The 13072-nt window shown below is 52.4% G+C and overlaps 1 protein-coding gene across 1 annotated transcript in view; it reads right to left on the reverse strand.

Annotated features, from left to right (window-relative positions):
* The window catches only part of EPS15 (epidermal growth factor receptor pathway substrate 15), a 129691-nt gene that overhangs the window by 10255 nt on the left and 106364 nt on the right, over window positions 1-13072 (reverse strand). The window contains 8 exon segments of the mRNA XM_020987743.2: window positions 1373-1442; window positions 5137-5273; window positions 6317-6352; window positions 6892-6982; window positions 7351-7428; window positions 8447-8650; window positions 9989-10186; window positions 10603-10764. Of these exon segments, the coding sequence (XP_020843402.1) occupies window positions 1373-1442; window positions 5137-5273; window positions 6317-6352; window positions 6892-6982; window positions 7351-7428; window positions 8447-8650; window positions 9989-10186; window positions 10603-10764 (976 nt within the window).

The raw sequence follows: 13072 nt of genomic DNA on the forward strand, positions 1-13072 counted from the left end.
TGGAGGGCCCTGCCCAGGCCACCCCACGGTCCGTGAGCTGAACGTTAAGGCTCCCTCAGTAACAGCCTGCCCAGGGGAGCCAACATTTATCCACACTGACTCTCTCCTGGCCGTGTGCTCACCCCACAAAAGTCCAGTTTTCATATATTTTGGTCAATCTTTGTGCTTAAAAAAGTTTGATTCTATCAACAGTTTTACTTAAACAATTCACAGTATTTTTACTTCAGAAATACAGCATCACCAGTTTTCATTCACGGTACTCAGATTCCTATTCGTTTGAGGCTTCTGTACCAGTCAGGAGGACCCGGGTTCAAATCCCACTGTAGTTACTAACTGCAGATCCCTTACCCTGTCTGTGCCTCAGTTTGCTCATCTGTAAAATGGGAGTGGGGTGGCTGGGGGACTCAGTGGACCCTATGGTCTTTTTCAGCTCTTAATCTCGATCCGATGAACATGGACCATCAGAGCTGTGAGGGGACTGACTGGGAAGAGTCATCGTGTCCACCCTTCACCTTCCACCCCACCACCTCTCTTTCACTTATATTCCCAAATGAGGAATCCTGCCCAAGGTCACTCCAGCTCCTTTCTCTTTCATACTGCCTGGTTTAAAATAATCATGCCAACTCATCTACCCACTTTTTAAAACCTAATTTAAATATTACCAAATAAAGTTAGTTGATTCAGTATTAAATTGAATAACATCAAACATAAATAACATTGCCTAATCTCTCCAAGAAGAAACACTTTCTCCATTCTTCCCACCTCTTTTTCCCCTCACAAATCCCATGTCCCCTGGTTTCTACCGTTACGATGCCTGGGTTTGAAATCCAGCTCACATCCACTGGCTGTGTGACCACTGGCAAATTATATAACCTCTCCGATCAAGTTTTCTCACTGATTTACAGCTTACAAAAACCAACATGTAACTATATAACTAACTACCTAGTCTGCTTCACAAGGTGGTTGTGAGAAAATCATTTTGTAAACCTTAAAATGCCACATAAATATGAATTACGAGAACTGCCCTCCAGCACACGGTAGCTTACCCAGGCAGGCAAGGATGGGGCCTAGCCCAAGGCGCTATGCTCACCGGCCCTAGAATTGCACTGAATCACACATTATAAGAAAGGCAGCTATTGGCTACTGACTCCCTTGGAGTCAGGTGCTGCACGCACACCCCGTGGCATGACATTACATTCAAGTGATTCCCAGGGGCCCCCAAAACACAAAACCTCCTAAAGTTGTCAGTAAACATTAGGATCTGTGCTTATTAGGAAAAAAACCCTGAAAGGCTGATTTGTGCTTTTAAGACCGGCATAATAAGTTCAGCACATAAAGAAGTCAGAAGCTTTTTAATTTGTTTGTTTTTTACCTGGATCACTTGCTGCAGCAACAACTGTTCCTCCAGGTGCGAAAGGGTCGTTGTCCTTCAGGGTCTCCATCTGATAAAGTGACAGAAAACCTTGATTGAGGAGAAAACTTGCCCGAGACGCAGCCTGGCTGGTGTCAGGGTCCTCTGACCTCTGACTGCCAAGGCTCGCCGTCCCCTAGCACAGACCCATCTGAGAGAAGAGGCATCTACCGCAGACTTTGGAACAGAGAGTCAATGATGCCCACTCCGGGTGGGGACAAGAAACATCTGAGGACCTGCAGTATCTCATGGAAGAGCCCACCACACCAGGCTCTCCTCACAGCCAACACGGGAGAACACAAACATCCCCGTCAACCAGGGATTCAGTCTCCAGAGATACACCGATGTGCCACACCAAGGCCTCGCCAGGCTCTCCCCGCTGAGAGTACGGAGAGCAATGACTCAGTATGAGGGCCAGCTTAGAAAACCTGGGCTGAAAGTAGGCGGCAATGGGGAGGGAAATCAGCTGGTCGGTCAGTCATTCAGTCAACGTACATTCGTTAAGTGCCTGAGGTTGGTGTCAGTCATCAGCAATGGCTGCTACCTTCCTGACCCGCAGACCGAGTGCCGCGGCTTTTGGACTGCAGTCACCACCCTATTTGAGCTAAACAAACATTTCAGACACGCTCTGTCAAGAGAAGCAAACATTCCTCGTTCACACGCCCTGCCTCTATTTCCCCCCAGAACTGGGTGTTGTTCAGTTGAGCTGTTCAGTAACAGCTGAAAAACACCCAACTTCAGGACATGAGACAGCAAACGTGCCCCTGGCCACCCGTCAGAAGGCCATTTCCTGGCAGTTCTTTTCTGAGAATGCCGTGGGGATTTTTGCAGGCCATGCCCTACCGTGAACGTTCCTTTCTACAGGGCACGTTTTCAGACAGGCAGATGCACCCCTGCCGTCCACCAAAGGGCTCATTATGCACAGGCCAGGCAGATGAGAGGTTAAAAGGCACTTGTGCATGCAGACCCCTAGCAGACAGGCGGGACTGAGGCCCCCCTGAAGGGACGTGTCCCGCTGGGCCCTGCTGGCCCCTTTCCTTTCCGGGAAGACAGATCCAACAGAGCGCAGACCAGAGCACCTCCAGAAGGCTCCCCACTGCTGGGCAGGCCCGGCGACGAGGCCACCTCTCTTGAGCTGTGTGACCTCCAGGTCTCACAGGTGGACTCAGAAAAGGAACGTGAAGCTAAACTGGTCATTCTGTGCCACGGGAGTGGGGCAGGGGTGAAGAACAAGAGACGTTTAATCCAGAGCAGAGCAGACGTGGGTGGAGACACTGCCTTCACACACCCCAAGGGTTGTGGGGTGGAAGAGAAAATGGTTCTGTTCTGCGTGGCCCCAGAGCACAGAAGCAAGACCACTGAGTGAATCTGGTTCAATTAGGCCAGAACTGACTGCAGGGAGGGTGAACTTCTGCTCCACGTGTAGATCTCCCCACGTCCCGAAGCGCACGGCTAGTATATGCGTGTGGTTGACTATACAAGCAGGGGGCTAAAAGGCTATCCCATGAGGCACAGAGAGAAGGAGCCAGAGCACGAGTGAACGGGGGACAGTCAGAGGACACCATCATTAATCACGAGACACAAGGAGGTCTTGGGGCCGCCGGATGGACTCTGTTGGGAGGAGTCACAAAAGGACATGGACAAGAAATTCAAAGGATTAGAAAAAGGCTGGGAAGATGATGAAGAGATGACAGGTCCATCCAGGGACCTAGCACCTCCTGGCAATCAGAGTGGCCTTGCCATGGAGCGGGCCGCTTAGGAAGAGATTTCTAGAACCTTCCTTTTTATGGGATCCCTGGAAGGGGCTGAGCTATCGTCTTGATCCTACCCCCTCTCTTTACAAGGGGAGGCAACACTACCACTTTCAGAGAATGCTGGAAGAAAGCTCCCTTCCTGCTACAAGATTCAATTAAGTGTTTTCCAAGGGTAAAAAGTGACCTGTGAGACATGATTCACTTCACCAAAGCATTGTGCATCTGTCCCTCTCCATTAAAATCCAGCCCTGGGACGATCCAACCAATACCTTACCTATCCCTCGGTGCTCTGCACACAAGACTGTCGTATGTGTTTGTACAATTGAATTGAATGCAGCCTCTGCTTAAACATCTCCAGTGGTGGGGAACTTAAAAAAACCCCATTCCAATTAAGGACAAGTCTTATTGTTGGGAAATTTTCCATGTGAAATGAGCCAAACTCCGGCTCCCTGTAACTGCCAGCCACCCACCCCAGCCAACAGAGAAGGCCCTCTTCCACTCGACAGCCCTTCAAAGCCCAGTCCTGCCAACTCTTCCTCTTATGGCATCTTCCAGCCTCACCCCCAGTCCTCCTCCTCTGAATGTGATCTAGCTGGTCAACGTCTCACTGAAAACGTGGTGCTCAGAATGGAACATGACAATCCAAGAGTCACTCCTACAACACAGAGAGCCTTCATTGTTGTCTTGCCAAAGATGGCAGACCTAAACTCCCACAAGTCTGAGAGAACATCCCAGATGCCACCTCCAGCTTTAGGGCAACGTGGAAGAAGTAATTATGTTGGGTTATGACTTTTTAAAAATGAAAACAACCAGAGCAGCGAGGTGGCGCAGTGGATACAGCACCGGCCCTGGATTCAGGAGGACATGAGTTCAAATGTGGCCTCAGACACATAACACTTACTAGCTGTGAGACCCTGGGCAAGTCACTTAACCCCATTGCCTAGCCCCCCCCCCCAAAAAAAGAAAAATGAACCCAAGCAACCCAAACAATTCTCTCTTGCTTCCAAACAATTCCTCCCCACCAAAGTGATCAAACGCAGGTAATGACCGGTTTTAAGCTCAGCGCAAACGCCAGCTCTCTGAGGAGAAAGACCTTGCTGAGTGCTGGCTGGGATGTCCTGCAGGATGGGCACTAACAGCACGCCAGCTGGGATCAGAAGGGCACCGACTCTCCTCTTCAGGGCTGGCTCTCCTTCCACAGCCACAGCTGGCCACTTTCTTCCCCCTCTGGGAGATACAGGGGCTGAGAAGACCTTTACTCCACAGCCATGCTCCACGAGTCTCCCCAGAGCTAGCCAAGTTGGTCTTTTTAAAACTGACAATGTTATGTTAGAGTGGAAGGCCCTGCTTGAGAGATGGGGCAGCAGAAAAACCAAGCTGGAGAGAAGTGTCTCGCCCTAGCGATGATCACCCCTTGGGAAGTGGCTTTCAGGGCAGCTGGGGCACGCACTCTACCAGTGCTGCCCTGGTGCCAAAGGCCTGAAGAGCCCCGAGCCCCCACTGGAGAACTTCCCTCAGCACCGGGAGCAGGCTAGCAGCATCTCCTCCACAACATATTGGATTTTGGGAGAATTACCCAGATTCAGCCACAGGAATAAGGCTGAGAACATGGCCCAAACACAAGGCCCAACTACAAAGCTGCTTTTCTTGCCTGTTTCAGACTTGGGCTCTGAAGGCCTTTCCCAACGAGGAGCTCCAGGCCTGACTGGAGGGACATACTGGGTCTTTTTTTTTTTGGGGGGTTAGGCAACGGGGTTAAGTGACTTGCCCAGGGTCACACAGCTAGTAAGTGTTATGTGTCTGAGGCCAGATTTGAACTCAGGTCCTCCTGAATCCAGGGCCGGTGCTCATCCACTGCGCCACCTAGGTGCCCCTGACATACTGGGTCTTTACTACAGTTTGGGGGAGCTCAGTAAGATACATACAATCTGTCCAATGGAACAGGCACTCCATCCCTCGCCTCCCATTTACCGAGGGGTCACTGCCACTGCTGACTGCAGAGAAGGGGTCAAGATCCGAGGAAGCAAAAAGATCAGTCACAGATGGCTTGAAGAAACAGTCGGCAGCAAATGGGTCTGACCCTTTGAAGGGGTCACCTCCAAACGGATCTAAGTAAAATCAAGCCAGAGGACACAATGTCAGCAGGGTTGCCATGCAATGAAATTTCCTCCCAGTTGATTTCAGGGAGCCACTGAAAAGAGGAGAATCTATTTGTAAAAGTGAGCATCTCCCACCTGACCACCTGGCAAACTCTGGGGGAGTGGTAGTAGAAGCTCTACTCCAAGGAGGTGACCTCTGCCACTGATGGGGATGGTCCACCTCAACAGAGCTCATGCTTTTCCAACTTGCTCATCGGTCACTCCTAACAAATAGTTAATTCCAACAAGAGCTAAAAGAGAGGTCAATTCTGAGGCCTACAAAGCAGCAACACCCCTTCCCTGGGCTTAGGCCTGAACCTCAGGAGATCACGTCAACTGGAGCTGACATCTTTCCTATGAGAAACTGACTCTCCTTTCCAGAGCTGAGTGAATTGAAGTCTTGTTAAGTCAATGAGAGCTTTTAAAGTGATACATCCCCCCCAAATTCATACAATTGTTATGCCAAGGGAAATTTATTATTCTGCTACAAAATATTTGGTTAAGATCAGACAAATAATATTTAAACTTTTTCTCTGGTGGAAGCAATGTTTCCCTGCCCTCCCTTTCATCCTTCTGGTCTTATAATCACTGCTTAGGTATCTTAACCTTCGATTTATGCCCATGCTATTAAGGCATGAGGAAGGGGGTACTTTTGAAAGCCTCTCAGCTTACCCTTGATATGGAGCTGCCATGCTAGCTATGATGCTAGATAATGAATGTTATTTTCAAGAAAAGGGTAACTGTTAAATCAGAAAACTGACTGGAACCTACCAACTTGTGCCTAAAGGAAAGGGCAACAGCACGAAGCTCTGTGCCAATTTTAAAACCAGGAGGAAGAGGAGCCCAGCCCCCCTCCCCCAACACACACACACACACACACACACACACACACACACACACACACACACACACACACACACACACACTCTTCACTCCCCCGCCCCAACCCAGGTTTAACTGCAGACTGACATAAGGTTGAATTTCAAACACTGTGGGGGTAAATGTGTACTGACCTATTTTCCCAAAAGGATCATCCTTAAAAGGGTCCCCTAGAGGCAAAAATAAAAAGGTAGCCATCAAAACACTGCCACACGCTGTCCCCAGAGCCCTCCTTTTCCCAGTACAAAATGGGCACCAGAGCTAGGTCACGCGGCCACTCTGGAAGCCCCCCCAGGAGAACTGACCACTGCAGAGGGGAGTGGAAAGGGCTTTAGGGGGACCAGGGGGCACAAGCCAGGGGCACCCCCATCTAAACACTGCTGGTGGCTGGGCCAAACCTAACTGTAGCCTCTGCAGGCAGACCTTCAGGGATGGAGAGTCCTTCACCTTAGGCAGCCTGGACCACTCCAGGGCAGACAGTTCTGCTGGTCTATGCACCCAGCAGCTCATCTATTTCCTGAGCTGAGGAGCTGTTTTTTATCTTCGTACCCCCAGCACCCACCACACAGTGCTTTGCATGCAGGAGAAACCATATTTCCATGACTGCACTGAGGAGATACAACACAGCTCTCCCCAACCATCCCAGCCACCCAGGTGAGCGACTAACCCTTGCCTGGGCCTGGGCCCCAACACAAAAGAAGCTACTTACGACCAACGAAAGGGTCCGACTGGAAGAAATCCAGATTCGGTTCCACAGCAGTATCAGATAGGGAGCTCGAGTCTAAATTAAAGAAATCTTCCTAGAAAATATTCAAAAGTATTTGAAAGGAAACCAAACATACTGTGTTGGCATGAAGATAATTAAAATCATAAGCATATTATGACAAGTCTGTTGTTTAGAAAAGCAAAAGAGCTCTGATTTCTCTACCTGCTGAGAATCGGGGCATGTAATGGAAGTTGAAAGGCCTTGCCTGTTGTGAAGGCAGCCCACACAACCACTGCTCTGGGGGAGGCGAGGGGCATGGGCCTTCAGCCGGCTGGGGGCTGTGTGAGCGATACACCATGGATCCTACTGGGCAGTTACCGGGGCAGCTGGGAAGCCGAGTGAAGAGCCAAGACCCCGCTCAGGAGTTCACTTCCCCTGGTGCAATGGGAGACCCACACTCACTTTTTCAGGTGCTGCGGGAGTCTCCCCTTCCTTTTCATCGGCTACCTCGGAGGAAGGAACTTCAGGACTGCTTCTGACCTAAAGGAGATCCGAAAACGAACATGGGTTGAGTTAAAAAAGGAGTCTGATGTGGGTGGGAGCAGCGGGAGCCCAGGTCAGGAAAGCTGAGCTCTTGAACCTGCTTTCACTGACCTAACAGGCCTATCTGCTGCATTCATGCCATTCCCCTCCGCCCACCAGATGACAAGCTCTGTTGAAGAGAGAAAACACTGCAGGCGGACTTGGAGTCACACGGCCTGCGGTCAAAGCGTCTGGCCCAGCCATGCTGAGCAGCTCTGGCCAAGTGCACGAGTCATTCTGGGCCTGTAAGGAGGCCAGAGCAGAGCCAGACTACATGAAGTCTCACTAAGGACCCTTGCAGCCCTCTCTCTGGTGCCATGACCGCTCACACTGATATAGACATTAACGAGCTTTCCTCCCTGCACCCCTGGGAGCAGAGGGACTCTCTCTGACCGTCCCTCCGAGAGCCGCTCGCTCTGGGGCACTGCCAGCCACAGGCAGATGGGGCCATTATGCCATTTCCCTCTGCGCAGGCTGACATGTGCTGGGGTCTCTGCCAGCTCCTGGGGGCTCCCCACAGCCTCCATTCCTGAGGGGGCTGCTGCCCCCTCTGCAGGCCCTTCTGCGGCCTCATTAGCTCCCAGAGAATTAAATGACCCCAACAGGTGACACAAGAGGAGGGGCCGTGGGCGCCATATGCTCTGAGCAGGCAAGTTTTCGGGTCTTGGTTTCTCCTCCACAAAATGGGGCTCATGTGCTTACACCGTCTGCTTCCCAGGCGGCCAAGACCAAATGGGACTTTGGATAACATGCTTTGGAGATGAAAGAGTAAGTGATGAAGACGAGGAGGATGTTGGGAGAGACACGTGACAGGGAGCCTAAGGAACCAGGAGGAGCGTCTTTTCTGGACCTAGGAGGATCCTTCCCAGCACTATACAAATGAGGGCGTGTGAGAAATGGTCAGCAGGCCAGAAATGACCACAGAGGCACAACTGGGCACTGGGCACCCCTCTGGGCACCCGGCAGCGCTCCTCACCGGAGACTCCTGGACCACCGGCTCCGTGTCCAGAGTGCTCGGGGTGTCCGAGTGCTCGTGAAGGTTGGCCACCTCACTGCTGCTGTTGCTGAGGCTACAGTACTCAGCAGCACCGTTGACCAGGCTGCCGGGGGGGCTCTGGCGCCAGCTCTCCTGACTGCTGGGGTTGTGGAGCTCCTTCATCTCGGTCAGTCTGACCTGCATCTGGATCACGGGAAGAGGAAAGGCACAAGGGAACTGGGTCATTGAGAGAAGGCCTACCTCCCCGGACAGGCATGACCTGAAGATGCCTGTGACCTTGACTTCAAGGTGCCAAGCGTGGCAGCAAATGGGAAAACCTCCAAATGGCTAGCTTGGTTCTAACCAGAGAGACTCCTCCCCTGCCAGGCTACGGCACACCCAGCCCTGAGGCTGGGGCAGGGGCATCAGCGCCTGGCCTTCACAGGCTTCCACTCTCCATTGGCCAGACGGAGCCTGGCACCGTCACTCCATCGCCTGGCCACCCGACTTGGCTTTGAGTCTCTCCTCTGACAGGTGGATTACATGACCTGGGCACATGACTTCCCTGCCTGGGCCTTGGTTCCCCTGGCCACAAACCAAGAAGTAGGGCTCGAAGAGACCTCCAAGGTCCCCTTCTAGCTCGGAATCCCATGGGCTTAACAAACTGGCTAATGGGTGAAGCTGCTCGGAGAGGAGCCGCCATTTCAGCAGGGTGGGTCCTCTGCTCACTGAGGCAGCCCCAAGCCTTCCTTGTTCAGCCAGGGACACTGGGCTGGCCTTCCAGACCCTCTCCTTTCCTGCAGTGTCTAGTGAGATGACTATCCCTCCCAAGCCTTGCCACCCGGAGCTGGGTGATAGCCGAGCTGAGCCGTCAGCCCCGAGAGGCTACAGATGCGCCGGCTCTCACCAAGGTCTCTTTAGAGAGTTTTATCTCCGAGATGACGATGCAGCCAGGGCTTCACCATCACAGCCACGAGTGTAAGAACAGTGAATCATCTCCACACCCTCCACCCCTATTCTCGGGCCTCCCTCACAGCCCTTCTGAATGGCAGGCAGGGAAGAAGAGAAACTGGGCCTTGGAGAAACCCGGCCAAGCAGCACAAGGCCTGGGCCCAGGTCGTGGGAACCACTTGCTCTGAAGGACAGTGCCCCAACTCGGGGCCTCTGGAAAACCAATCATCTTAGGCTCACAATCTACAGCGCACGTCTTTGCCATGGTCAACCCCAATCCATACAGTATTTCTATACCTCCTTCACAGTGAGGAAGCTGAGGCTTGGAGAGAGGGAAGCCCCAGGTCTGCATGCAGATGGAGGCTGGGGGCAGGACAGGAGCCAGAGCACAAGGCCGCTCCACCCAGTCCCATGCAGCTGGCCTTTCCCTCTCCCCGCTCCGAGCCCTTGCCCAGGCTGTGCCTCCTGCCTGAAACGCCCTCCTTCCTCAGCCCTGCCTCGAAGAACCCTGAGCTTCCTTCCAGGCCCAGCTCTGGGGCTGCCTCTTCCCTGAGGCCTTCACAGGAAGGTTCTCCCCTGCCCAAGTCTCACCGAGGTGACTTCCTGCTGTGACTCTTGCAGATGCTGCTGCAGGGGACCCAGCTGGGCCCTGCCCGCCTCCACACTCTCCTCCAGCTCGGCCGTCTCACGCTGCAGGCGGCTCAGCTCCTCTCGCGCCTTGGTCAGCTCCTCTTCGTAAGTGGAGATCTGAGATTCCTGGCTTGTTAATTCAGCTTTCAGAGAAGAAATCTGGAGGTTGTGGGGGAAGGGAAGTAAGGAAGGAAAGAAAGGAAGAGGGAGGAGGGAAAGAGAGAGAGAGAGAGAAAGATTTGTTGTGCTGATCATTTAACAAACACCATCTCATCAGATCCTCACAACAGCCCTAGGAGGGAGGTGCTGTTATGGAACCTGAGGCACAGTGGTGAAGTGACCTGTTCAAGGTCACACAGCTAGAAACGTCTGAGGCTGGATCTAAACTCAGGTCCTCCCAGTGCTTCCTCATGGCACTGCCAGCTGCCTCTCGGGCAGAACCCATCATGAAGACTTGAGGCTCATACAACAGCAGTGACATCAGCCAGGCCCCTAAGAGAGGAGTGAGCGGTGAGCAAGGCCTGTGGCACTCGGTTTTTTCCTCCCCGGGCCTCGGTGAGCCCAGCCGCCCTTACCAGGTGGGCCTCCTGGGCGCACTGCTGCCTGACGTCATTCAGCTGCTCCTCCAGCGTGGCCTTCTGCTCATCAAGCCCGTTCAGGATCTCCTGCACTTCCTGCTTCTGGGCTTGCAGCTTCTGCAGATTGGAGCTCTCCCTCTTGACTTCATCTTGAAGGTCCTAAAGTAGAGAAAGCATGGATGGGATCTTGTCCTCCTAACAGCCAACAGGAGGGCTGCTGCTCCTCTCAAGGACGCTGAGGGTGCTGAGGACCTCGACGCCAAACTGATGCTGCCATACGGTCCCCTGAGCTGGGCGGCTCCTCCCCCGCTGCCCCCTGCAGCAGCCAGCTAAGGAAACGTCCCCTGGGAACAAAGCCTGACTCGGGATGAGCTGAGGGGCAGACACACATCTGAAAGGATCAGGGGGCTGCTGAGTGTGACACCAAATATGCTCAACCCTGCAAGGAGCTGGGGGCTCGCTGCCCCTGCGGGGTCCTCCCTGCCCCTGTGGGATCACCATCCTTCGAGGCTGCTCTTTGGGCTGCAGAGGCTGTGAAATTCCTCCCCACTGCCTCCCCTCGGTGTGATGGACCTGCTCTTATCAGCTCTGGGTCCATGTAATCATGCACTTGGTGGGCCTCTCCAGACAGGGCTGCCCAGCTAGCCTCTGAGATGGTGCTCAAGGCTTCGTAGCCCATCTGGACTGGCCAGAGCTGGACTCCACTGACCCGGCAGTACAGAGCCCCATCACTTCCATGCCACCACAGGACAATGGAGCAAGGCTCGTGCGGGGCCCCAAAGCAAAGACACACACACGACAATTCTACAGCAACATCTTCAAGGTGGCTTCCAAACATCACTTCCTCTGTTAGTCTCTCCCCTGGCCTAAACCACAAAGAAGGAAAGAAAAATATCTCTCATCTTGATTTGGATAATCCAGAACTGATGGCTTCAAGTAATGAGCACTCTTGAACATGGGCTCATAACCAGCAGTCTGTGAATTCTTACAAAATATCTGGACAACTACATGTCACTCTAATTGGTTTTCTTTGTGATCCTCCATATTTTATGTATTAATGAAGGTGATTCTGAGACCGGGTCCCTACACTTCCCCAGCCTGGCTGCTCAAGGGGCCCAGAACACAAACACACACACACATACACACACACACACACACACACACACACACACACACACACACAGTGAAGAACTCCTAATCTAGAAAATGGTTTCATCAACTCTGATACTTTAACTTCACGTACTGTTGATACATTTAACATTTATAAAATGATGAAAACTCAAACATAAAACTAAAAGTCACCTAGAGACTAAAACAAGGCTAGAACCACTTGGCTTTTGGGTGGCCGAGGCTGGCCCACATAACCTGGAAGTCTTTTCCAATTTCAGTCCCTTCAATGTAACATCTACGTATTCTTCATACACTTCATTTTCCCCGTGTCAATTACTAACCACACTGCAAGTGAATGAAGAACACAGGCGGATCAGCTGCATGTGTGGCGAGGCAGGCAGCCCTATCTGGAGAGGCCCTCCACATGGGTGATCACACGGACCCAGAGCTGATAAGAGAAAGCAGGTTAGACTCCGCTGGGAAAATCAGCTGGCACCTTCAGTGACCCTCCCCACCCCAGCTCCTCCCTGACTTACAAGCTCATCCTTATGACCCCTATGGCTGGACATCACACCACATGATGACCTCAGGAGAATCAGAATCACAGGTGACCAACAATGGGAGAATTGGCATCAGACACCAGAGAAGACAGTGAGTCAGTCACAGAGCAAGAGAGAGTGGCGGGGAGGCGGGGGGGGGGTGGGGAGGAGTGGCATCGTGGAAAGGTTACGGGAGCTAGAGGAAGGTCTCCGGCACTGAGGGGTTCCTCTGTGAAGGATCAGGACAAGAAGGTCCAGATCCCAAGAGGGACGCCAGGCAAAAACAGGCAGAAAGGCCAGAAAAGGCCCCCAGCCGTAGCCTGCTGGGCCTGCTCTAGAGCAGAGATCCCACAGACATGGGACACAAAGACAAATCTTTAAACAGCCTCCTCAAAGTGTTAAGCAGAGTAACACCTGCTTTCCAAAATGAAGTAGTGAGCTGAATGACTGTGGCTGCTGCTCAGTTGTTTCAGTCATGTCTGACTCTTCATGGCCCCATCTGGGGCTTTCTGGGCCAGGGTACTGGAGTGGTTTGCCACGTCATTCTCAGATGAGGAAACTGAGGCAAACAGGGTAAAGTGACTTGCCCAGATCTGCCTCTGCACAACACCTGGGGAGTGGATAAACAAACCGTGGTGTAGGGAGGGGCATGAGGGCCTGTTATTGCATTGGAGGAAAGGAGAAGCGGGGGAAGACTTCTATAAACTGATGTGAAATGAAGTAAGCAGAACCAAGGAAACAGTCTGTGCTGTGACGATAAGTAAACAGACGGAACAATGACAACAAATCAAAACTGACCGCTCCCAAGTTATAATGAT

This window comes from Phascolarctos cinereus, unplaced genomic scaffold (genome assembly GCF_003287225.1).
Source record: "Phascolarctos cinereus isolate Bilbo 61053 unplaced genomic scaffold, phaCin_HiC Scaffold_5;HRSCAF=322, whole genome shotgun sequence".
NCBI lineage: Eukaryota > Metazoa > Chordata > Mammalia > Diprotodontia > Phascolarctidae > Phascolarctos > Phascolarctos cinereus.